This window comes from Bufo bufo, chromosome 1, assembly GCF_905171765.1.
Source record: "Bufo bufo chromosome 1, aBufBuf1.1, whole genome shotgun sequence".
NCBI classification, from domain to species: Eukaryota; Metazoa; Chordata; class Amphibia; order Anura; family Bufonidae; genus Bufo; species Bufo bufo.
Window position 1 is genome coordinate 209105225 of NC_053389.1, and position 27355 is coordinate 209132579.

General features: G+C 45.4%; 1 protein-coding gene across 1 annotated transcript in view; it reads right to left on the reverse strand.

The window, feature by feature from the left end:
* Nucleotides 1–27355, reverse strand: part of PRKCG (protein kinase C gamma) — a 634337-nt gene that overhangs the window by 150930 nt on the left and 456052 nt on the right. The window contains 1 exon segment of the mRNA XM_040434717.1: nt 26344–26475. Coding sequence (XP_040290651.1) covers nt 26344–26475 — 132 coding nt within the window.

The window sequence follows — 27355 nt, forward strand, 5'->3', positions numbered from 1 at the left end:
TATTGCTTTACACCAGTTTAATAAATGACCCCATTAAATCTTAATTAAATTACTTCAAATAGTATGTCATTTTCAGATGATGCATTTATGTGTCCCCAATCCTGTAAGGGCTGTTTCACACGAGCGGATGCCGTGCGTGACATCCGCTCCGTGAATGACAGCCAAGACCCGATGCAGACTGCAGAGGCACGGAGCATTAACATGATTGATAATGCTCCGTGCCTCTCTGTGATCTCTTTACTACGAAATCACAGTGACAACTTTATCTCACTGTGATTTCGTAGTAAAGAGATCACAGAGAGGCACAGAGCATTATCAGTCTTGTTAATGCTCCGTGCTTCTGCAGTCTGCATCGGGTCTTGGCTCTCATTCACGGAGCGGATGTCACGCACGGCATCCGCTCGTGTGAAACAGCCCTAAGGGCTCTTTCACACTTGCGTTGTTCTTTTCCAGCATAGAGTTCCGTCGTCGGGGCTCTATGCCGGAAAAATCCTGATCAGGATTATCCCAATGCATTCTGAATGGAGAGAAATTCGTTCAGGATGCATCAGGATGTCTTCAATTCAGGACCGGAACGTTTTTTGGCCGGAGAAAATACTGCAGCATGCTGCGCTTTTTGCTCCGGCCAAAAATCCTGAACACTTGCCGCAAGGCCGGATCCGGAATTAATGCCCATTGAAAGGCGTTTAGCTTTTTCTGACTGGTTACCATGGCTGCCAGGACGCTAAAGTCCTGTTTGCCATGGTAAAGTGTAGTGGGGAGCGAGGGAGCAGTATATTCAATCAGTCTTCAAATGCTTTCAGTTCACTTGCAGTGTTACGGATCCGGCGGGCACCTCCGGCAAATGGAGTACACAACGGATCCGGACAACGCAAGTGTGAAAGAGCCCTAAGCAGAAATAGATCAAATTGAAGACCACTTTAAAGTACATTGACTATTTATGGAGCTCACTGTACCCAAATCTGCGATAATTGTCTGTCCCCTTGAACTTCCTCAACCAAAATGCCCACCAGTCAAAACAAGCTATCACTAAGAAATTACCCTAAATAGAAGGCACAAAAACACTTAAAAAAAGAAAAGCAGTCGCAAACAACAAACTCTCGTACCCAGAGGTTCACAGATCAGCATGTCTTTTAGTTTCAAAAATCATTTATTGAAGATTATAGCAATAGAAATACTTCAATACATTATGACAGTCTGTATAGAAAACAGTAATATAAGCAATGCCAAAAGTTATCAGAAATACAACTGAGATCACTCCAGTAACACAGAGTAAATAGTCCTGCATAGCACACATCTATCAAATTACAATGTGAAGGTGTATCTTAGATCCACAGAATTTGCCGAAAACAACCAAGGTTCCCATATCTTCCCAAAATTGGCTAGTGAGTCAGTTCTTATCGCCGTCAATTGTTCGCACAAGAGTATTTTATTAACCCTGTCTAGGGTAGCCTGGAAGCTGAGTGAAGATGTACGCCACTTGAAAGCTACATGAATTCTCGCTGCCAATAAAATAAATTGCGACAATTTAAATCGGCGGAACATTAACCATGAAGGCTTGTCGCCTAATAGACAAAGTGAGAGTGTGGTGGGGTAATTACAGCCCAGGGTCGTCGCGATCAAATTACAAATCTGATCCCAGAATCGCCTAACCACTGCACAGTTCCCCCAGATGTGTAGCATCGTGCCGTCCATATCACATCCTCTGAAGCATTTAGGGAATACCTCCGGGTATATACGATGCAACCTGGACGGCACCATGTACGTTCTGTGCAAATATTTATAGAGGTTTCTGCAGTGTGACCTGCCATGAGCCTTTCGTAAGCGTTTAGGAGCGCTGATGCCACCTAGATATGGAAGATTCCGTACCCATGTCACTTTCCCACGCTAGCATATACGGCAGTTTTACCCCTTCTGGATGAATGTCGAACAGTCCATAAATTCTGGGACAAAAGCCCCTGTTTATATGGGGAGTAAGCCAGCATTCTTTCAAAAGAGGAAAATTCTAGTATTTGGGTGGATCCCATCAATGACTGTAGAAAGGAGAATATCCTATTAACATTGAAGTGTTCTCCTGTGGGGGGGGGAGTGTTTGTCTACAAAATCGTCCATTGATTCCAATTTTCCCCGTCGCAGGAATTTATGTAGGGAAGAGAGGTTTTTTGTTGGTCCACCAAGTAAAAGCGGTGTGTTGCAGACCCGGGAGAAACATTGGGTTACCAAATATAGGTGTCAATGGGGATGGTGTAGATTGCAATTTATATTTAAATCAAACTGGTCTCCAGAGGAGTTATGAGTAATGTGACGATTGGTGGTAACGAGGGTACTGTCCATATCAAAGCAGTCCAAGTATAGGGTGCCATGAGTGACATCTCTAGTGTGACGCAAAGTGGCTGATTCTTCCTTTCTAAATGTGTTAAGAACAGCTCGGCCAGTCTTGCTGCCCTATAATATTTCAGCAAATCTGGAACTGATAGTCCCCCCTGTACTTTGTGCCGACACATTGTTGATTTAGGGATGCGTGGTCTCTTGTTAGCCCAGATCAGTGATGATAGGCAAACTGCGGCTCTCCAGCTGTTGCAAAACTACAACTCCCACCATGCCCTGCTGTAGGCTGAAAGCTGTAGGAAGTCTTTGCATGCTGGGAGTTGTAGTTCTGCAACAGCTGGAGATCCGCAGTTTGCCTATCACTGGCCCAGATGAACCTCATAATGTCCTTCTGTAAGGACTTTAAGTCGGTGGAGTGAACAGGGACTGGAAGCGTCCTAAACAAGTATAAAAGTCTCGGAAGGACTACAATTTTGATTATATGTATCCTGCCTACCCACGAGACCGGTAGAGAGCCCCAAGAATTTAAATCATGTTTGATTTTACGGTACATCGGAGGAAAATTAGTTCTATATACCAGGCCAATTTTGGTTGGTAGCAGCGTCCCTAGATATGAAATATAATGTAGCTTGTGTTGAAAAGGGAAATTTCGTAGCAATAGTTCCTTCGTTTGTGGAGGGATATTACAGAGGAGTAGTTCTGACTTGTTATGATTAATTTTAAGGCCAGACACCTCTGAAAAGGTTTGCAGTGTCTGGATTAGAGGTAAGTTGGCCCGAACTCGTACGCAACTGAAAGACCTGGTTTATTTTCTGTTTTGCCTTAAGCTGTGAGGCTAGCATCTTATCGGGTTTGTTTGCGTATCTATAGTAGTAGGATGCTGTCCAACGTAGGGCTTTCTCTGTATTATTAGAAAGGATAGCATTCAATTGCAATTTAGTGTCTTTAATGGCCTTCAGGAGATATAGAGGGAGATCTCTGATGGGCCTGTACCAGTCTTTCAAGTTTAGCCTCCAAGGCTCTTTGGGCTTCTGTACGTTCTCCCTTCATGCGTGAGGCTACACTGATAAGTTTCCCCTCATAAAAGCCTTGTGGGCTAGCCACACTATCATAGGGTCAGATTTAGAGGTAACATTATCCAAAAAAAAAAACTGAATGTCTTTTTGGAGCTGGTCAACCAGTGTCAATAAGGACTCATTTAGTCTCCACACATAAGCCGAAGTAGTACGGTCAGCTATAGCTATTTTGGGCAAAACCATGTCATGGTCCGACCAGGAGGAGAGGATATGTCTAGAGTATGAAACATAGGGGAGAAGCATCGTGGAGGTGAATATCATGTCGATGCGTGTGTATAACTGATGTATAGATGAGTAATATGTGTAACTCCTTTGTGGTCCATTATGTTTCCTCCACATGTCAGCTATAGCTAAGGACTCTAAGACTTTTTGAATCTTGGCCTCGTGTGAGCCGTGGGTGTGGCTGGGTAGAAGGGGACGAACGGTCCAATACAGGGTTATAGTGAGGTTAAAGTCCTCACACCAAATGATCTTGTGATATATGAGGGATTCAATAATGGTTCCCATCTCCCCCAGAAGGAAATAGGGTCTTCATTAGGGGCATTGACAAGACATAGTGTTTCCTCCCTGTATGTTCCCAACAAAATAACATATCTCCATTAGGGTCAAGGATCGATTGCATCACTGACATCGGGAAAGAATTTTTTAGCAACGTTATCACACCCCTGCTTTTTGATTGGTAGGTAGATGAGAAATACCTGGAGTACTGTGAGTGAAAAAATTTCGGGTGGGACGCGGGTGTATAGTGCGATTCCTGTAGACAAGGACGTCAGGTTTATGCTTCAGATACACAGCAAGCGCTGTCTTCCATTTCTAGGCGAGTTCAAGCCCTGCACATTTATGAGATAATATTTTATACATTACCGATGTAGTATGAGAAGCTCACGTGTGCTCTAATGTAGGAGACGTCCTCTATCTCATGAATCTCCACCTTCACCCCTTCACATATATGTAGGACCATATCAATGCTGCAAATTGGGTGATCTCTAGAACAGGAATTATAAAACAAAACGTTTAACAGTAAAACAGATACATAAACTGCATAGTATGACGAAAGCTGAACCAAGTCAGCACATGATGGCGGGTTGGGTGAGAGGAAGTCTTGCCCAGAAATGGCGCGAACCTCCAACTCCATCAACCCTTTTACATGAGGCAACATGAAAGTCCACTAAGCCGAATCCCTGATATAGGACTCCAAAAGTCAGTAGGATAAAGCAACTACTAAAAAGCTTGCAGAAAAACAAAACATTGAAAAAGAGGGCAACACTTGCGTCTCAATATGTCGATGGCACATAAACGTCGGCCCATCAAGGAGATCATGGCATCCTGGCCTCAGCAGTTCAGGTCTTGGATGAGCGGTTTGCAGTGCCGGAGGTGGGTGCTACCGTGGTCCAGATCCTAGCCGGTCTTTGAGGCTTGGGAGCGGCCCTCGGTCCGTCCCGGTGGTCATGCGGTATTCCCACTCGCTGCAGGGTCTCCAAACCCTCTGATAGAGATCAGACTGTGTGGTTCCTAGAGTTGAGCTGAAATGACAGGGCAAAAAGGAAGCCCCATCTGTACTTCACTTGTGCCTTCTGCAGTGCCTGTGTCACCGGCCTCAACTCTCTGCGTCGACGGAGGGTAGATGGTGCAAGGTCCGCATACAGGTGCACAGATGGAGGTAGGCCGGGTAACTCCAGGGTATTTCTGGCTGCGGCCAGGACCAGGTCTACTGACTTCAGGGTGATGGATGGAATTTTAGGACCACGTCCCTTGGTAGGTCATTCGAGCGGGGTTTCCCATAGCCCTGTGGACCGTGTCCATTTTCAGGCGATTTTGCTCCACTTCGGCAGGAGGGCCGTAAATAAGGTTGTCATGGTGGTTTGTAAGTCCAGATATGATTCGGGCAGACCCCTTACACGGAGGTTTCCTCTGTGGGACCGGTTTTCAAGGTCCTCTATCTTGAGTTCCAGCTCTCCAGTTGCGCCGCATGCAAATTGATGTCTTCTCTGTCGGTGCCTAATGCGTCCGCAATATCATCAGTGCGGGTCCTCTAGCTCAGAGACCATTGCCCCAAATCCTGGATTTGACGTGTAAAACTCCGCCACTGCCTGTGAAAGTTCTGTACAAAACAGAGTAGCTATGTTAGCATAGAGTTCTGTCTGGCCTTGTTGTTGGCCTTGTGGCTCCTGCATGCAGCCGCTGTTAGTGGAGGAGGCTGGGGCTAGCTGGAGCTGGAGAGGGATCTGCCATTGCAGAGTGCCCAGTATTTCCTGAAAAGTTCAGGTTAAAGTCTGTGATGGCACCGGTGTGCTCATCGGTTTCGACTTCCCTCTGTTGCGGGACATTCTCGCGTTGTCTGGCACCAAGTTTGAAGGCTTGAAACAGCGCTTGAAAGGGATTAGTTTGGCTCGCGGCACGGAGCTCAGAGAAGCTTGTCCTCCTCCTCAGGCTGCACGCATGCTCCCCCCATCAGCATGTCTTTTAATCAGCCAACTTAGGAGACCCAAAGTAATTAGACTCTTTACATCTACTTTCTTCAAAAGGCTGCCAGATCCTGATGGTAAGGATTGCCAAATCCTCTCAATGCCGGCCAGGTTCTGAATGATCAGTATCTTGCCTGTCTTTGCTTGTTATTTCAAAATGTAATGGTCAGCTGGAATGTCACTCTCATTGTCTGCCAGAAATGAATACATTTGAGATACTGAAAACAATATGTATAGTATACTGTGAGCTAGTGCATAGATCAAATATAGGGCTCAAGAGCTGTCTATGCAGAGCCTAAGCACCTCATTCAAAACAACCAATCTAAGTGACAGGTTGAAACAGAAGATGTTCATTGCATAGGCCACCCTCTCAGAAGATAAAACAACTTGGCAGTCCTGAAACTATTCTCTTAGTGACTGAATACACCCAGAATGAGTTAGAGCCCATGGAAAGTATGGTTCCTTGGACCATTTCTCTGCACACCAAATTGGTAACGCAGACTCCAAAACAAAAATTACCCAAAATCATGTATCTCTCAATTTATATGTCCTTCCTAATGGATTTGTATGGAAATACTTCTATATGATTAAGGCCTCATGCACATGACTGTGTCTGTTTAGCGGCCGCAATGTGGTTCCCTCACATTTTTTGCAAACACATTGACTTATATGATTCCTTAGTCTACATTTTGTTGTATTCGTATGTCCGTTCAACAAACAGATAGAACATATCTTATACCTGCAAACAAAATCTGGATCACTGACCCATTGAAGTCAAAGGGTCTACAAAAATGCACATGTAACCACAGACGGTATCCTTTTTTTTCAGGTCCTCAGTTTGCAGACTGCAAAATTGTGTGCGCAGGGCCAAAAATTACACTACATGTATCTCTATCTTCTTAAGATAAGTATGATGCTCCCATATAACCCTAAATAATAGGTACTTATGCTGGTCACACAGTTTAGATAAAAGCCATTGGCTGTTCCTTCTGAAGCCCACTATAACACAGCTTTGATTAACATCCATGCATTCTCAGTGGGGATAGGAGAGATGCATTCTCAGTGGGGATAGGAGAGAAAGCTGACTTATCTTCTCTGAGACTAAATTGATGTAGCATGTTGAAATTCAACATACCTGACTCTTCTTTTCCAATATCTACTGTCAGGGGAACAGCAGGGACAACCCTCATACACATTACAGGGAGTGCAGAATATTAGGCAAGTTGTATTTTTGAGGATTAATTTTATTATTGAACAACAACCATGTTCTCAATGAACCAAAAACTCATTAATATCAAAGCTGAATATTTTTGGAAGTAGTTTTTAGTTTGTTTTTAGTTTTAGCTATTTTAGGGGGATAGTCTGTGTGTGCAGGTGACTATTACTGTGCATAATTATTAGGCAACTTAACAAAAAACAAATATATACCCATTTCAATTATTTATTTTTACCAGTGAAACCAATATAACATCTCAACATTCACAAATATACATTTCTGACATTCAAAAACAAAACAAAAACAAATCAGTGACCAATATAGCCACCTTTCTTTGCAAGGACCTCAAAAGCCTGCCATCCATGGATTCTGTCTGTGTTTTGATCTGTTCACCATCAACATTGCGTGCAGCAGCAACCACAGCCTCCCAGACACTGTTCAGAGAGGTGTACTGTTTTCCCTCCTTGTAAATCTCACATTTGATGATGGACCACAGGTTCTCAATGGGGTTCAGATCAGGTGAACAAGGAGGCCATGTCATTAGATTTTCTTCTTTTATATCCCTTTCTTGCCAGCCACGCTGGACGTGTGTGATGGAGCATTGTCCTGCATGAAAATCATGTTTTTCTGAAGGATGCAGACTTCTTCCTGTACCACTGCTTGAAGAAGGTGTCTTCCAGAAACTGGCAGTAGGACTGGGAGTTGAGCTTGACTCCATCCTCAACCCGAAAAGGCCCCACAAGCTCATCTTTGATGATACCAGCCCAAACCAGTACTCCACCTCCACCTTGCTGGCGTCTGAGTCGGACTGAGCTCTCTGCCACTTTACCAATCCAGCCACGGGCCCATCCATCTGGCCCATCAAGACTCACTCTCATTTCATCAGTCATAAAACCTTAGAAAAATCAGTCTTGAGATATTTCTTGGCCCAGTCTTGACGTTTCAGCTTGTGTGTCTTGTTCAGTGGTGGTCGTCTTTCAGCCTTTCTTACCTTGACCATGTCTCTGAGTATTGCACACCTTGTGCTTTTGGGCACATCCAGTGATGTTGCAGCTCTGAAATATGGCCAAACTGGTGGCAAGTGGCATCTTGGCAGCTGCACGCTTGACTTTTCTCAGTTCATGGGCAGTTATTTTGCGCCTTGGTTTTTCCACACGCTTCTTGCGACCCTGTTGACTATTTTGAATGAAACGCTTGATTGTTCGATGATCACGCTTCAGAAGCTTTGCAATTTTAAGAGTGCTGCATCCCTCTGCAAGATATCTCACTATTTTTGACTTTTCTGAGCCTGTCAAGTCCTTCTTTTGACCCATTTGCCAAAGGAAAGGAAGTTGCCTAATAATTATGCACACCTAATATAGGGTGTTGATGTCATTAGACCACACCCCTTCTCATTACAGAGATGCACATCACCTAATATGCTTAATTGGTAGTAGGCTTTCGAGCCTATACAGCTTGGAGTAAGACAACATGCATAAAGAGGATGATGTGGTCAAAATACTCATTTGCCTAATAATTCTGCACGCAGTGTAGATGGTCAGCTGATCCCGTCAAAGAGGTAAGTTTGGTCAACATTCTTTCAAATTTGTTATATCTACCTATACGCACCCCTGACATAGCCCTAATCTACCTGCATTTCATAAGCCAACTCAGCAGGCAATTATGAGGAATGTAAAGTTAGTTCCCGATAAATGGCTGCTTATCAGAGAGACCTTCGCTTCATAGGGTCGAGTGATGGCTACTGTGATCACTTGTCCTCCTACAGATTCATTGTTTCTGGGCAGCAGATCTCTGATTTGACATCACCATCTGCTGCCAAAAAATATGATTTACATAATAGCATCTGCAGCGAGCCCTTGAGGAGCCAGTGCAGAGGATGGGAGTGGTAGTGGCCCTGTCCAGATGTTGTTTCATGGTATACATCCTCAGGCCGTTGCTCCTTCGGTGCAGTGAAAAGGTGGTGTAAAAGAATCAGGCAGACGCAGAACAAGCTTTTTTTTTTTTTGCTTAAAGCAAGTACAGTACCTCCAATTGTAGTCTGTACAAGTTGCAGTCATTATCTACAGCATCTTGTGGTATGGTGGCAATCAAAGTGGCAGGACAGTAGACTATAAGGTAGCACTTCTCTCTCTCTGATTCCCTTTGCTATGACTATGAACTGGCACCTGTGGCTGTGGGTTTCCACTTGATAAATACAGGCTTTGAGTTTGCCTGAGCTGGGCTATGGTGATGAGTGTCTTAATGTGTTCTCCCTCATTTGGAGCAGGGTCTGTGAAGCTTTAGTTTTTTAGCCACCCCAATTGCTGTAGCGCTGTTGCTCCTCAGTCCTTGACCTTCAGTCTCCCTAGAGTAGTGTTCCATCACAGTTGAGATGATTCTGTGGCCCTAAAGACCCTTGGAGCTGTAGAGGATGTTCATAATTACTCAATCCTCACTAACCTAGTTAGCTTTGCCCTCCTCTTGGCAGGGGCTCCTTCTGAAACCACTATATACAGCTCATGTATTCTCAGTAGGGAGAAGAGACAAAACTCACCAGGCCCACTGCTACCAAGAGGGGGAGAAATGGGTTGGTTAGTCCCATTAGTGATGCAAACTAATGCCAACCATACTGTACCTTATCTGTTTGTGTACATAAATTACAATATAAAATATAAACAACATTTGCAGATACCCGAGGTCTAGGGTACTGCACAACAATATTATTTTACCTTATAGACAAGCTTTTGCTTGGTTATTGGGTGATTGGGCGGCACCTATTGGGATTGGGCAATTGTACGAATGTTTGTTCCCAATAACTGGGCATTGTAAACAATATTTCCAATGGAGAGAAGGCTTATAGTACAAAGCTACTTTTTTCAATCATGGTTCAATAGTTACATTTAGAAAAAAAAATGGAAAACAAAAACAGATAGATCCTATTAATATGTTCCTGAAGCCTCTAGAATATACAGTCCTGATCAAATGGTTTAAGACCACTTGAAAAATGGGCAAAAATCAAATATTACATTGTTGGATCTTAACAAGGTTCCAAGTAGAGCTTCAACATGCAACAAGAAGAAATGAGAGTGAGACAAAACATTTTTTGAGCATTCAATTAATTGAAAATAACGATTAACTGAAACAGTTTTTCAGCTGATCCAAATTTTAGGACACATGCCTTTAAAAGGCCAAATCTGTGCAAAGATGTGGATTCATTGTCATTTTCTGTCAGGTAGTCACACGTTGCGATGGCAAAGGCAAAAAAACTCTCCCTTTTTGAACGTGGGTCGGGTTGTTGAACTGCATAAGCAGGGTCTCTCACAGCGCGCCATCGCTGCTGAGGTGGGACGCAGTAAGACAGTCAAGTGGAAGACCCAAAAAAATTTCATCAGCACTGAGCCAGGGGATCCAATTGGCTGTCCGTCAAGACACTGGACGATCCTCGACCCAAATTAAGGCCCTTACTGGTGCTGACTGCAGCCCCATAACCATCAGACGGCATCTGATACTGAAGGGCTTCAAAACAAAAAACTTCTTCAAAGACCTTGTCTCCTTGAACGCCACAGAACTGCTCGTTTGGACTTTGCAAGAGAGCACCAAACATGGGACATTCAAAGGTGGAAGAAAGTTTTATTCCTCTTGATGAGAAAAAATGTAACCTTGATGGTCCTGATGGTTTCCAACGTTACTGGCATGACAAGCAGATCCCACCTAAGATGTTTTCTACGCGCCACAGTGGAGGGGCGCCATAATGGTCGGGGGTGCTTTTTCTTCAGTGGAACAAGGAGCTTCAGGAAGTGCAGGGGCGTCAAACGGCCGCTGGCTATGTCCAGATGTTGCAGAGAGCATTCCTCATGACTGAGGGCCCTCATCTGTGTGGTAACGACTGAGTTTTTCAACAGGACAATGCTACAGTACACAATGCCCGCAGGACAAGGGACTTCTTCCAGGAGAATAACATCACTCTTTTGGCCCCATACTGCGTGTTCCCCTGATTTAAATCCAATTGAGAACCTTTGGGGATGGATAGCAAGGGAAGTTTACAAAAATGGACAACAGTTCCAGACAGTAGATGGCCTTCGTGCGGTCGTCTTCACCACTTGGAGAAATGTTCCCACTCACCTCATGGAAACGCTTGCATCAAGCATGCCGAAACAAATTTTTGAAGTGATAAACTGAACTCAGTGATTACTGAGTTCATGTTTGGAAGTTGGATTTCTGTTTTGGGGGGGTTTAGTTATTTTTTGGAGGTGTGGTCCTAAACTTTTGATCAGCTGAAAAACAGCCTGTTTCAGTTTATTCGTTTTTATTAAATTGAATGCTCAAAAAATGTTGTCTCACTCCCATTTCTTCTTGTTGCATGTTGAAGCTCTACTTGGAACCTTGTTAAGATCCAGCCATGCTAAATATGATTTTTTGCATTTTTCAAGTGGTCTTAAACTTTTGATCAGGACTGTATATATAGTGGGGATTCGCTCTGGTAGTTGGTATAAGCGGGTGCAGTGCAGAGGCAAAGAACAAGTTTGTAATTCAAATGTCTGTGTTTATTCACACATAAGGTCAAACAAAAACACTCTTTGCAAGGTTGGTGTTTGTTCACACCGAGTAGAAAGTTTGTGCATAAAAAAACGGCACCTTTTCGGCGGTTCTGCCTCCAACAGTCCAAATGCAGGCTTTAGGTGGCCTGCACTCCCAAGACACAGATTTTAGCTTTCCACCCCAGCACAGAGCTCAGTTCCCACACCAGCAATTGCCAGAGCTCCTTTGTCAGAGAGAGGTAATTACTTCCAGCTGACACTGCCGGCTGGGTTTTTTATAGGCCAGTCAAGACCCGGCCTGGAATGTGGGGAGTAGTCACCCACCCAGCACTTTGCCTACTCCCAGTAAGAGTCGTCCCGGATCAGCTATACAGCCATACTAAAATAGTAAAGTGTCAATCAGCATTAGCTGCCGTTGACATCCGAAAATACCGGCTCTTACTTCACTGAGGCTGGAACCTCGGTGACACATACCTTCCGTCAATGACGGACCCTTGCGCCTTCCTACATACCTACCCCCTTTGTTCAACCCTGAGTGGGTGAACACTTGCCAGACAGAGTACCCGGGACAGGGCATCCGCATTTTTCTGCAAGCAGAAACAGAAAATAGCGGAGAGACTCGAGTGCCCATTGATGGCCAGGCACTCTCTCTCCACTATACTGTACCTAGTCTCAGCTGGGGTGAGTTTGCGGGTCAGGAAAACAATGGGATGTTCCTCCCCATTGATTTCCTGAGAGAGAACAGCTCTGAGGCCTACTTCAGAGGCATTGGTCTGTACCACAAACTCCCTCTTGAAGTAGGGCGTCACCATAACTGGTGACCCGCACAGGACCAACTTCAATGCGGAAAAAGCCTTGTCTGCCTGGTCATTCCAGCGGACCATCGTGGACTTCCGTCCCTTCAAAACCCTGTCAACGGAGCCGCTAAAGTTGCAAAATGGGGAACGAACCTCATATAATAGCCTACCATTCCCAGGAACGACTTAACTGCCTTGTGGTGACAGGTCGTGGCCAATTCCGAATCGCCTTTATTTTATTCACTTGGGGTTTGATAACTCCACGTCCAATGATGTACCCCAGGTATTTAGTCTCCTCTAACCCTATCATGCATTTATTTGGGTTAGAGGTAAGTCCAACCTTCCTAAGGGAGTCCAATACAGCCTGCACTTTGGGTAGATGACTTTTCCAGTAAGTACTGTGGATGACGTTATCGTCCACTGCAAGCCGACGCGTACCGACGATGTGGAAGAAGTACAATGTCTATGAGTCGTTGGAACATAGCAGGGGCACCATGCAGACCAAAGGGTAACACTTTATACTGATACAGCACTTCACGGGTGACAAAGGCAGTTTTCTCTTTGGCAGCGTTCATTAAGGGCACCTGTCAGTAGCCCTTCGTGAGGTCCAAAACAGAAAAATATCAGGCATTGTCCTAACCTCTCGATAAGCTCATCTACCCGGGGCATGGGAAACGAATTGAACTTGGAGACTTCGTTTAGTTTGCGAAAATCATTACAAAACCATAATGTCCCATCCGGCTTGGGTAACAATACTATAGGACTGGCCCATTGACTTTTTGACTCCTCAATGACGTCTAGCTGCAACATTAGCTGCACCTCCTCCAATATGGCTTGTCGCTGAGCCTCGGGTACCCGGTATGGTTTTAATCTGACTTTTGCCTGAGGCTCAGTGACAATGTCATGCTGGATTATGGAAGTGCATCCAGGGAGGTCCAAGAACACATCCGTGTTCCGACTAACAAACTCCCTGGCCTCCTGAGTCTGTTTAGAGGAGAGGCTGTCAGCAATTTTTACTGTGGCAGCCGTCTCTCTTGCATCAGACAGAGGGGCCGGTACCTCTTCTCCTAGAAAACCCGGCCGGGGGATGTCTTCTGTACAGGTTTCCCTATCTTTCCACGGTTTGAGTAAATTCACATGGTAAACCTGCTCCGGCTTTCACCGCCCTGGCTGGTGTACCTTGTACAGTAGTTTACATCACCAATTTTCCTCGAGTACCTCATAGGGTCCCTGCCCCCTAGCCAGGAACTTTTTGTCCAGGGTCGGCACCAGAATCAAAACCTGATCACCCAGGTTAAAGATCCGGACCCGAGCCTGCCGATTATAGACCCGACTCTGGGCTCGCTGAGCTGCCTCCATATGCTCCCTAACAAGAGGCAACACTGTCTCTATCTGATCTTGCATCTGGTAACGTACACTTTTATGTGGAGTGGGTTGTTGTTCCCATGCCTCTTTGGCCACGTCCAAGAGACCGCGAGGGTGTCTGCCATATAGCAGTTAGAGTTATATCTCTGAACACACTGGGCCAGTAAAACCGCTGTAGTATCCATTTCTGCGTTTTCTGCCACCCTAAGTGACCCCGAAGAACATGTTGGTGGGCAAGCTCCAATTTGGGCACCACCAGCTGTTCAATATGCTCACCCTGTAGTTGGTTTACCCCGATACAGCATTTCCTGGTGAACGACAAAAACGGGTAAACATCGACTCAGCCCCAGGTTTTTATGGTTCACCATCAATTAATACAACATTCTCCCAGGCCCGGGATAAGGTTGGGTCCCGGTGTTGTGCAGTTCCGAAATTTTTACCGGAGACATTGAGGTCTGCCAATTCAGGACCCAGCGGCAAGTCCTCAACGTCTCCTACCAACACATGCAGCGGGGTTTTCCCCTTCTCTTCCACCAAAGTGGAGCCAGGCCACTCTGCTGAAGTTACCCCTGACTCAGGAACATCAACAACTCTCATAGCCGGCCACAGGGCCAGGAAGCCCGGAAAGTCTCTCCCTATTATTAGTTCATAAGGTAAAGTGGTGGCAACGGCCAACTCGTGGGTCCACTTGCCACCTCCTGTGGATAGAGACAGCAGGGCGGTGGGATAGTCCTTTAAATCTCCATGTATGCACACGACCCAGATTTTTTGGCCAGTATACTCTTCGGGCCGCACCAGGATAGCTCTTACAAGGGACACCAGACTTCATGAGTCCAACAAAGCCACTGCCAGAGTGTCTCCCACTTCTACCTGGCACAGGTGGTCATTGTCTATAGTCTCTGGGATATATGATGCACACAGCATCCTGGCGTACAATGAGTTGCGGTATCCATAGTTAGTCTCCATGGGTTCTCCCCGATGGGGACAGTCAGCCCTTAAGTGGCCAGGCTCCTGACACCGCGAGCATACTATCGGAGCCGGGTCTACGAGGGGTACACCCCGGGCGGACTTGGTTGGCACAAGTCTCTTGGTCTGGGATGGAGATTGCTGGGGTTTGGCTGCCCCCCTCCCAAAATAACCCCCTTTCAAATTCCTGGCAGCCTTATAGCATTCCACCAGGTCCACCATCTCAAGGGCATTACTGGAGGGGGTACGGCAAAGCCCTCCAGAACACATCAGCCAACAGACGGTCCAACATAGCAGTGGGACTCAGCACTAGTGATGGACGAACATCCATTTTAGATTCATTCGGAAGCTGCATTCTTAGTGAGAGGAGGGACAGTGTAGCTGCTGCTGATTTAATAGGGAAATCGATAGCTAGGCTAGTGTATTCAGTGTCCACTACAGTCCTGAAAGACTCATCGGATCTCTGCTGTAAGGACAGCACCCCAAAAAGTCCTTTATTCACAGTCAAAATTGTGTTGTTTTTTTTAAATTTAATCTACTGTGACACCAGATATGAGTTGTGCTGGTGACACTATGCACTTGCAGCAGGGCCTTAAACACACAAACACGTGCAGGCAACTGACTGCTATTTATTCACAGTCAAAATTGTTGTTTTTCTTTAAATGTAATCTACTGTTACACCAGAAATGAGTTGCGCTGGTGACACTATGCACTTGCAGCAGGGCCTTAAACACACAAACACGTGCAGGCAACTGACTGCTATTTATTCACAGTCAAAATTGTTGTTTTTCTTTAAATGTAATCTACTGTGACACCAGATATGAGTTGCGCTGGTGACACTATGCACTTGCAGCAGGGCCTTAAACACACAAACACGTGCAGGCAACTGACTGCTATTTATTCACAGTCAAAATTGTTGTTTTTCTTTAAATGTAATCTACTGTTACACCAGATATGAGTTGCGCTGGTGACACTATGCACTTGCAGCAGGGCCTTAAACACACAAACACGTGCAGGCAACTGACTGCTATTTATTCACAGTCAAAATTGTTGTTTTTCTTTAAATGTAATCTACTGTGACACCAGATATGAGTTGCACTGGTGACACTGTGCACTTGCAGGGCATGAAACACACGCGTGTGCAGGCAACTGACTGCTATTATATTAGAGTCAAAAAAGTTTTTTTTTTTAAATGCAAGCTACTGTGACACCAGATATGAGTGGTGGCACTGGGCAAGTGGGCACAGTATACGCCGTGAGCCTGACACACACGCTGGCAGGAAACTGCAATTAGATTACACAGGAAAAAAAAAAAGCAGACTGATGTTCTAGCCCTAAAAAGGGCTTTTTGGGGTGCTGTCCTTATAGCAGAGATCAGATGAGTCTTTCAGGACTGTAGTGGACACTGAATACACTAGCCTAGCTATCGATTTCCCTATTAAATCAGCAGCAGCTACACTGTCCCTCCTCTCACTAAGAATGCAGCTTCCGAATGAATCTAAAATGGATGCTGTCTAGGAGGTGGGAGGGTCTGGGAGGGAGGGTATGATGCTGATTGGCTGGAATGTGTCTGCTGACTGTGAGGTACAGGGTCAAAGTTTACACAATGATGACGAATAGGGGGCGGACCGAACATCGCATATGTTCGCCCGCCGCGGTGAACGCGAACAAGCAATGTTCGCCGGCGAATAGTTCGGGACATCTCTATATATCACACCCTTGCCTCAATCAGATTTTTTGGGGGGCAACTGGTATATCACACCAGTTGCAATTAGTTGTTACAATGATGTTTGTCCCTCTGTATAGCTGCGGTATCTCAGCAGAACAGCACAGAAATGCAGCACAATACAAATGCACTATATAGAAATTATATTATAGGTATATCACACCCCTGCCTCAATCAGATTTTTTGGGGGGCAACTGGTATAGCACACCAGTTGCAATTAGTTGTTCCAATAGCGTTTGTCCCTCTGTATAGCTGCAGTATCGCAGCAGAACCGCACAGAACTGCTGCACAATACAAATGCACTATATTATACTTGCTATGTTAGAAAGTATATTATAAGTATATTAAACCCCGCAGTATATCACACCTATCGATAGCACACCTATACCAGTCCTTAAAAAGACTTTTGTGGCCCTATTAGCTAGCGTTTGGTGTCTTTATACTCTCTAACAGTCTGTCCCTGCACCACACAGCAACCTCTCCCTACACTGGAAAAAAAACTGAATGTAAAATGGCGGTCAGATTGGGTTTATTTATAGTGTTGGGGGTGTGTCCATGTGCTGAAACATCTCAATTGGCTGTCCTGTCCCTCCCGTTGGATGTGATGTATCATGGGTCAAAGTTCTGCACAATGTAAAGAATATGGCACCAATCGACATCGACAAATGTTCGCCTGTTCAGCGAACAGCGAACGAGCAAAGTTCGCAGCGAAACGACCACCGGGCGAACCGCAATGCCATCTTTAATCAGCACGTCAGGTTGCAGCCATTTTTATAACAGGTGTAATAGGGTATAATACTGGAGCCTCGCGGGCTCAGCTGGGTTAAACTCCCACTGATGCACCCACTGATCCCAGACTAATACATTCACCCCCAGTCTCGCCAGGATCTCACCCTTTACTGTTGGGTAATCAGCCGCTTGATCATCCAGTAATTCAAAATACACCTGCTGGGGTCCAGATGCCAGGGAAGGAGCGACGACCTCAGCCCATTGCTCCCGGGGTAGCTTCTCTCTCACAGCTACCTTCTCAAAGATCGCCAAATAGGTCTCGACATCGTCTGCTGGGGTCATCTTGGGGATCACTGCACAGACCGCTTTCCGGGCATCGTGGACGCTCTGGGATGCTCCTGCTGCTTTTAAAGCCATCACATGTTATAACAGCAGCTGGTTTGCTTTCTGATGTTGCTTATTGGCCTCACACTGTTGCAGATTAACTTCTACGAGGACTTCTACGACAGCTTCCATTTTGTTGATGGACACTGGTTGTAATCTGGCTGGTTTGATGTAAGACATACAACCGTGCCCTGAAAAACTAAAATATTTCGGCCTTCACGCCAGCCTCACTGCAATGCACGCATCCTCCACCAATTGTGGGGATTCACTATGGTAGTTGGGATAAGCTGGTGCAGTACAGAGGCAAAGTACAAGTTTGTAATTCAAATGTCCATGTTTATTCACACATAAGGTCAAACAAAGACATTCTTTGCAAGTTTGGTGTTTGTTCAGGAGGTAATCAGGAGGTAATCACTTCCAGCTGACACTGCCGGCTGGGTTTTTTATAGGCCAGTCAAGACCCGGCCTGGAACATGGGGAGTAGTCACCCACCCAGCACTTTGCCTACTCCCAGTAAGAGCCGTCCCGGATCAGCTATACAGCCATACTAAAATAGTAAAGTGTCAATCAGTATTAGCTGCCGCTGACACCTCAAAATACTGGCTCTTACTTTACCGAGGCCAGGAACCATGGTGACACCTACCTTCTGTCATATATATACATATATTTATTTATAAAGATCCTTGAGTGTTTACATCATAAGTATTTTGCATTATTTATTTTACTCAGTTCAGAAAATGGAGCACGGCAGCATAAATCACGAGAAGTAAACTCACTGCGGGATCCAGTGACCATGCAGGGAGAATTCTGATTGCCAACACATAAATAAATTAATTTCACACCAACAAAATGCACTATAATCAAGCCCAATAATAGGCAACACAATATGATTTCAGCAATTGGTCAGAGAGAAAATAAAAACATTTAATATTTCCAGATTATTTCAATCAGACTAACATAGTTGTTGAGTGATTATTAAAGTGGATGTGAATGAAATACTTATTGGCTGGATGCATAGTAATAAGCAGTGCACACCTCTGGAAATTAAAAGAAGTAGACATATTGGTTTATGACATCAGTAGGGGCCAATAAATTGAATCCTGCCTCTTTCCAAAAAGTAGTGGCTGTGGTGTTCTCTAAAGATATTTTCATGCATGGCAGATTTGTTGCAGAAATTTCTGTGACTGTCAAATTCATCAGATGGGCGCTTTCAGAAATACATTCATCTACCACAAGAAACAACCCCATTTAGATGAGTGGTGCTAATTGTCTTAGTACACAGAAACCCACACTGTTATTTTCTCAGTTGACAGGCCAGAGAAAACTTAAGGACTAGCAACACCTTTAAGGGCTATTATTATTATTATTATTATTATTATTATTATTATTATTATTATTATTATTATTACATTCTATTAACTAATTTTGGGCTACAAATAATTTTTGTTGATCTTTATTAAAAATGTTCGCTCCTTTTCTCTGTACAGATGTCATTGTGTATTTGCAGACTAGCAGGCTTTCTTTCGGTTCACAGTAGTGCTGTCAGATAGAAGCCCTGATGGCTCATGTATTGCGCTTTTCTCTGAAACACTCTTTTAAGTATTTAGCTATAATGAGTGTTTATGAGCTGTCAGGAGTTCAGAGATGAGGGCAATACAAGTGACAGTCTGCAAATAGATGGAAATTTAACCTGGTATAAAATAAACAGCTGACATTTTTTAATAAAGACCAATTGAAAAAAAGATTTTTAGCTCAAAATGAGTAAAATGCAATTATATAAAAATTGCCCGGAAAGGTATTCATTAATCCTTCAATGACTTATATACACTATGATATTATTATAGCCTCCTACTTCAGATCTGCAAAATTGTGCCCTTAGGGTTCTACTGTGCCTCCATATGTCTCTGATTTTATACAAACAATATTTTAATCAGCAATAGAGGAATGCTCCATTCAGAGTGTCTACACTACATGAGGTCCATATTCCTTCACACAACCTATGCGCCAAATATTTTGTGCCATCAGGCATCTGGTACTGCACATGATAATCACGTATGGCAAAGACTGTCCCCATAGTTGTTTTTAGCCAGATACAAGTGCATCTAATATAGAACGCTTAAAGGGCTTCTGTCACCCCACTAAAGTCATTTTTTTTTTTTGGGCTAGTTAAATTACTTATATTGCGATATATGAAAATATAATGGTCTTACTTACTTTGATTCAGCAGTTTCTTCTAAAAACTAAGTTTTATAATATGTAAATTAGGTCTCTACCAGCAAGTAGGGCGGCTACTTGCTGGTAGCAGCTGCAGAAAACCGCCTCCTCGTCGTGTTGATTGACAGGGCCAGCCAGGCTCGCCTCCTCAGCACTCCCTCAGTGCGCCTGCGCCGATGACGTCTTCTATTTCGGTGATGTCATCGGCGCAGGCGCACTGAGGGAGTTCTGAGGAGGCGAGCCTCCTCATCTCAGAGCGCCTGCGCCGAATGAACACAGGCGCGCGATTTTTGAAATGCCGACAGGGCTGGCCGGAGGAGGAGATCGCGGCTGGCCCTGTCAATCAACACGGCGAGGGGGCGGTTTTCTGCAGCTGCTACCAGCAAGTAGCCGCCCTACTTGCTGGTAGAGACCAAATTTGCATATGATAAAACTTCGTTTTTAGAAGAAACTGCTGAATCAAAGTAAGTAAGACCATTATATTTTCATATATCGCAGTATAAGTAATTTAACTAGCCCAAAAAAAAAAAAATGACTTTAGTGGGGTGACAGAAGCCCTTTAAGATGCCTATTTGTGTGGAATATATTTTTGCAGAAATGTCTCATATAAACTGGGTTATTTTGGCTGCAAGCCTATGGATTTCCACAAACCACCTTAAGATGAATGAAACTGAGTTTCATTCACAGAAATTCCTGCAACAAAATCTGCTGCGTGTGAAGGAACCCTTCAGCACTTAACCTCAGGTGGTGCCCTTCCATGCTGCATGTTTGTGCCCCCTGCTGTCTGGAGGAGTAGGAGTTATGAGATCACTGTGACTGGTATTAGTATATGGCATTATTCCAGGCATCATTGCATAGTCATTATGAGTGGAATTATTAAGGGGCAGCACATTTAGTAGTAGATAATTCTAATATAACCAAAATTCTCCAAACGTAAAATTGTCCATAAAGTGAGGGAAGGAGTGCAAGCTCAAGTCTATCTCACCAGCTTTCCAATGGCTATGAAAGTCAAATACAATAAGATTGCATTGTCATGGAGGGTAATACTGTTTCCATTCCTAATTTCCTGCAAATCTATGTGTCATGGTGACATAAACAGTAGAGTTGAGCGGACACCTGGATGTTCGGGTTCGGCAGGTTCGGCTGAACATGAAAAAAAAGTTCGGGTTCGGGACTCGAACTTGACCCCGAACCCCATTGAAGTCAATGGGGACCCGAACTTTTGGACACTAAAAAGGCTCTAAAATAGTCCTTGTGGACAATTTGGAGACCCAGAAGTTGAATTGGGCAGAACCATCAGTCAGTACGTGTAGTCGTGTGCACAGGTACTGTTCCACCATGTTGTTCAAATGCTGCCTCCTGCTAACACGCTCCATATCAGCAGTTGGGCTGGTTGTTGCGGCGAGGTGACAAAGGTTTTCCACATGTCGGCCATGCTAACCCTGCCTTCTGAGGTGCTGGCGCTGACACAGCTGCGTTGGCGACCTCTTTCTCCTTCCCTGCCTTTGCCTTGTGCTTCCACTTGTCCCCCGGCGTCAGTCGGGAATGCTCTCAGGAGCGCGTCTACCAGCGTGCGCCTGTAGTCGCGCATCTTCCGATCACGCTCCAGTGAGGGAATTAAGGACAGCACATAGTCTTTGTAACGGGGATCCAGCAGGGTGGTCACCCAGTAGTCAGCACACGTTAAAATGTGGGCAACTCTGCAGTCATTGCGCAGGCACTGCAGCATGTAGTCGCTCATGTGTGCCAGGCTGCCCAGACGTAAGGACAAGCTGTCCTCTGTGGGAGGCGTATCGTCTGCGTCCTTCGTATCCCCCCAGCCACGCACCAGTGATGGGCCCGAGCTGCGTTGGATGCCACCCCGCTGTGAACATGCTTCGTCCCCATCCTCCTCCTCCTCCTCCTCATCCTCCTCGTCCTCCAGTAGTGGGCCCTGGCAGGCCAAATTTGTACCTGGCCTCTGCTGTTGCAAAAATCCTCTTTCTGAGCCACTTCTAAAAGACTGGCCTGAAAGTGTTAGAGATGACCCCTCTTCCTCCTCCTCGTCCTGGGCCACATCCTCTTCCATTATCGCCCTAAGTGTTTTCTCAAGGAGACATAGAAGTGGTATTGTAACGCTGATAACGGCGTCATCGCCACTGGCCATGTTGGTGGAGTACTCGAAACAGCGCAACAGGGCACACAGGTCTCGCATGGAGGCCCAGTCACTGGTGGTGAAGTGGTGCTGTTCCGCAGTGTGACTGACCCGTGCGTGCTGCAGCTGAAACTCCACTATGGCCTGCTGCTGCTCGCACAGTCTCTCCAGCATGTGCAAGGTGGAGTTCCACCTGGTGGGCACGTCGCATTTGAGGCGGTGAGCGGGAAGGCCAAAGTTACGCTGTAGAGCAGACAGCCGAGGGGCGGCAGGATGAGAACGCCGAAAGTGCGAACAGACGGCCCGCACTTTATGCAGCTGCTCTGACATGTCGGGGTAGTTGTGAATGAATTTCTGCACCACAAAATTCAGCACATTTGCCAGGCAAGGTATGTGCGTCAAACCGGCTAGTCCCAGAGCTGCAACGAGATTTCGCACATTATCGCACACCACCAGGCCGGGCTTGAGGCCCACTGGCAGCAACCACTCATCGGTCTGTTGTTCTATACCCCGCGACACAACTCCTGCGCGGTGTGGGGCCTGTCCCCCAAACACATCAGTTTCAGAACGGCCTGCTGAGGTTGGTGGTGAAGGTCTGTCGCTGACCAGATGAGGAGGTGGTAGAAGAGGAGGAGGAAGCCGAGTAGGAGGAGGAGGCAACAGGAGGCAAAGAATGATGCCCTGCGATCCTTGGAGGTGGAAGGACGTGCGCCAAACAGCTCTCCGCCTGGGGCCCAGCCGCCACTACATTTACCCAGTGTGCAGTTAGGGAGATTTGCGTCCCTGGCCATGCTTACTGGTCCACGTATCTGTGGTTATGTGGACCTTGCCACAGATGGCGTTGCGCAGTGCACACTTGATTTTTTCCGATACTTGGTTGTGCAGGGAGGGCACGGCTCTCCTGGAGAAGAAGTGGTGGCTGGGAACGACGTACTGTGTGCGACATGAGCTGTTTGAAGCTGTCCGTCTCCACCAGCCTGAATTACAGCATTTCAAAGGCCAGCAGTTTAGAAATGCTGGCATTCAGGGCCAGGGATTGTGAGATGGAGAGCTTAACGCTTCCGTGTGACATGGTGGAGATGCTTGGTGACGGAGGTGGTGTTGTTGGTTGCACATCCGCTGTTTGCTGTGCGGCAGGTGCCAACGTTCCTCCAGAGGCGGAGGAAGAGGCCAAGGCAGCAGCAGAAGAGGGAGCAGGAGGGGCCTGAGCCCTTTATTGGTTTTGAAGGTGCTTACTCCACTGCAGCCCGTGTCTCGCATGTAGATGCCTTGTCATGCAGGTTGTGCTAAGGTTCAGAACGTTAATGCCTCACTTCAGGCTCTGATGGCACAGCGTGCAAACCACTCGGGTCTTGTCGTCAGCACATTGTGTGTAGAAGTGCCATGCCAGGAAACTACTTGAAGCTGCCTTTGGTGTGCTCGGTCCCTGATGATGGTGGCCAGTAGCAGGCAAACTGTTTTGGCGACGGCTGCTCTGCTTTTGCACCCTGCTCCCGCTCTTGCTATGCTGTTGGCTCGGTCTTACCACTGCCTCTTCCTCCGAACTCTGAAAGTCAGTGGCACGACCTTCATTCCATGTGGGGTCTAGGACCTCATCATCCCCTGCATTGTCTTCTACCCAGTCTTCCTCCCTGACCTCCTTTTCGGTCTGCACACTGCAGAAAGACGCAGCAGTTGGCACCTGTGTTTCGTCATCATCAGAGACGTGCTGAGGTGGTATTCCCATGTCCTCATCAGGAAACATAAGTGGTTGTGCGTCAGCGCATTCTATGTCTTCCACCCCTGGGGAAGGGCTAGGTGGATGCCCTTGGGAAACCCTGCCAGCAGAGCCTTCAAATAGCATAAGAGACTGCTGCATGACTCGAGGCTCAGACAGGTTTCCCGATATGCACGAGGGTGATGTGACAGACTGATGGGCATGGGTCGCAGGCGCCACCTGTGCGCTTTCTGCAGAAGACTGGGTGGGAGATAATGTGAACGTGCTGGATCCACTGTCGGCCACCCAATTGACTAGCACCTGTACTTGCTCAGGCCTTACCATCCTTATAACGGCATTAGGCCCGACCAAATATCGCTGTAGATTCTGGCGGCTACTGGGACCTGAGGTAGTAGGTTCAGTAGGACGTGTAGCTGTGGCAGAACGGCCACGTCCTCTCCCTGCATCAGAGGCTCCACCAACACCACCACCACGACCATGATCGCGTCCCTTTTTAGATGTTTGCCTCATAGTTAGCGTTTACAAAGCAAAGTAAAAAGTGGTTGTCTGTTAAAAATAATTAACCGCCAATAAAAACCCTGATGTAGGGTATTGCACTCAATATTTTTTTAAAACTCTATATGACAGCGGTATTTGTGGCCTAAATGTGACACTCACTTATGCACGTCTTATCCCAGATGTGCAGTATATCAGAGGGTTTTTTCATTCCAGTAACCAAAAAGCTGTATTTCTGGCCTAACTATGACAGTCACTTATGCTTGTCTAATCCCAGATGTGCAGTATATCAGAGGCTTTTTTCACCCTAGTATGCCAAAGCCGTATTTATGGCCTAAATGTGACAGTCACTTATGCACGTGTAATCCCAGATGTGCAATATATTAGAGGCTTTTTTCACCACAGTATGCCAAAGCCGGATTTCTGGCCTAAATGTGACAGTCACTTATGCTCGTCTAATCCCAGATGTGCAGTATATTAGAAGGTTATTTCACCCTAGTAACCAAAAAGCCGTATTTCTGGCCTAAATGTGACAGTCAATTAGGCACGTGTAATCCCAGATGTGCAGTATATCAGAGGCTTTTTTCACCACAGTATGCCAAAGCCGTATTTCTGGCATAAATGTGACAGTCACTTATGCTTGTCTAATCCCAGATGTACAGTATATTAGAGGGTTTTTTCACCCCAGTAACCAAAAAGCCGTAATTCTGGCCTAAATGTGACAGTCACTTATGCTTGTCTAATCCCAGATGTGCAGTATATTAGAGGGTTTTTTTCACCCCAGTAACCAGAAAGCTGTATTTCTGGCCTAAATGTGACAGTCACTTATGCATGTGTAATCCCAGATGTGCAGTATATCAGAGGCTTTTTTTACCCCAGTATGCCAAAGCCGTATTTATGGCCTAAATGTGACAGTCACTTATGCATGTGTAATCCCAGATGTGCAGCATATCAGAGGCTTTTTTCACCCCAGTAACCAAAAAGCAGTTTTTATGGCCTAAATGTGACAGTCACTTATGCTTGTCTAATCCCAGATGTTCAGTATATTAGAGGCTTTTTTCACCACAGTATGCCAAAGACGTATTTATGGCCTAAATGTGACAGTCACTTATTCATGTGTAATCCCAGATGTGCAATATATTAGAGGCTTTTTTCACCCCAGTAACCAAAAAGCTGTATTTCTGGCCTAAGTGTGACAGTCACTTATGCTTGTCTATTCCCAGATGTGCAGTACATTAAAGGGTTTTTTCACCCCAGTAACCAAAAAGCCGTATTTCTGGCCTAAATGTGACAGTCACTTATGCACGTGTTATCCCAGATGTGCACTATATTTAACAGATGTATTTTTTTAACCCCAGTAAGCAAAAAGCTGTATTTCTGGACTTGCAGACATGCAGATAGCCTGTGCTGGTGCACTATCGTTGCATAAAATGGCAGCCGATTATGTATTGATATTGACTAACTGAAGAAAAAAAAGTTTGTTTTCAGCAGTAGTTGGCTCAGGGCAGGCTTAAAAAAATTGTGCACTGCACCCACAAAACACATTTGCTGTAGACCGTTGAGTACAAAAAACTGTTCTTGATAAGATTTCTCCCTGATCTCTCCCTTACAGCAGCTGCAGCCTCTCCCTACACTAATCCGAGCAGAGTGACGGGCGGCGCTACGTGACTCCAGCTTAAATAGAGGCTGGGTCACATGCTGCAGTTGGCCAATCACAGCCATGCCAATAGTAGGCATGGCTGTGATGGCCTTTTGGGGCATGTAGTATGACGCTTGTTGATTGGCTGCTGTGCAGCCTTTCAAAAAGCGCCAAGAAAGCGCCGAACACCGAACCCGAACTTTTACGTAAATGTTCGGGTTCGGGTCCGGGTGCCGAATAACCTAAAGTTCGGTACGAACCCGAACTTTACAGTTCGGGTTTGCTCAACTCTAATAAACAGTCTTCTAGTTCTGGCATTACATTCAGCCGGGAATATCAGAATGAACAGTGCAAAAGTTCCCACCCAGGCAGACATAACTCAAGGAACTCCTATATTTAGAGAGTTTGCATGGGTATGATAAAGTTTTTTTGATACATTTCTTAGCACTGTACACTGTCAAATCTCATCAATCCACAACCTTCCCAGGTATCGACCGTTTATTCTACAATGTGCCTTAGAAAAAACTGGTATAACAAAGAAAACATTGTCCCACCCCATACCAAGAATTACTAACCTTTCCAAAACTTCCTTTCCCAAGCACCATCAGGAAGTTGAAATCGGAGATGTGGAAGCGACTAGTACCAAAGAAGCTGATACGATTGGAATCAGTCGGGCTGGGACTCGGAACTGGACCTCGTCTCACTTTCTGCACAACACAAGTGAAATGAGAATAATAGATCAAGCAACCAAATTTAAACAGTTCTTGAGGGAAAATGATCTTTAAACCATGCAGACTTGTAAAAATCGGGTGACAAGATGTCTTTTTTAGCTAATACGAAAATGTTGTATAGCTTGATATTCTCGGTACATGTAAAGGTGTATAGCATCTACTACCATATGATATCATGTACTGGTGGTACAAATACTCATACAATTATTCGTCAAAGTAGATAGAGTACATCAGATTGTGAGACAATATGGTCTTGCCTTGGGGCAAATATGTTGGGCAACATGATACAAAAAAGCTACATTCACATAGACAGCACAATCCTGCTTTAACTATTTTATAGTTGCAAGTTCAACCTATTTTCCAATAGTGATGAGACACTCCAGAAGTATGTGGACAATAAGCGTCACCAGTGACCCCCAATTTAAAACCACTCTTTTCATACGTGTTGGCATGCCGATTTGGAAATTACTTTGGATGAATTGCAAAGGGTGAAATCCACAATGGAAATCAGCACAAAGAACATACCTGCAGTGTATTTCACAATCTGCACCTCAGGTCAATATATGAGTGGAAAATGTCCACACCACATAGATGAGATTTTCTAATTCTCATCTACTTACCTGGTACTGCAGATTTGCTGCACAAAATCCAAACTTCAAATCCGCATGCAAAACGCACTATGCACTGGAACTAGAGATGAGCGAATCGAAGCTCGAATTCATCAGGAAAAATTTGATTTGTAACGAATGCAAATTTCCTCGCACTTTGTGGTAACGAAACGCATTTTTCCTAAAATGGCGGCTACACGTGTGAGGACTGAGAACATGGGGCAAGGAACTCTGGGAAGGTGGGATCA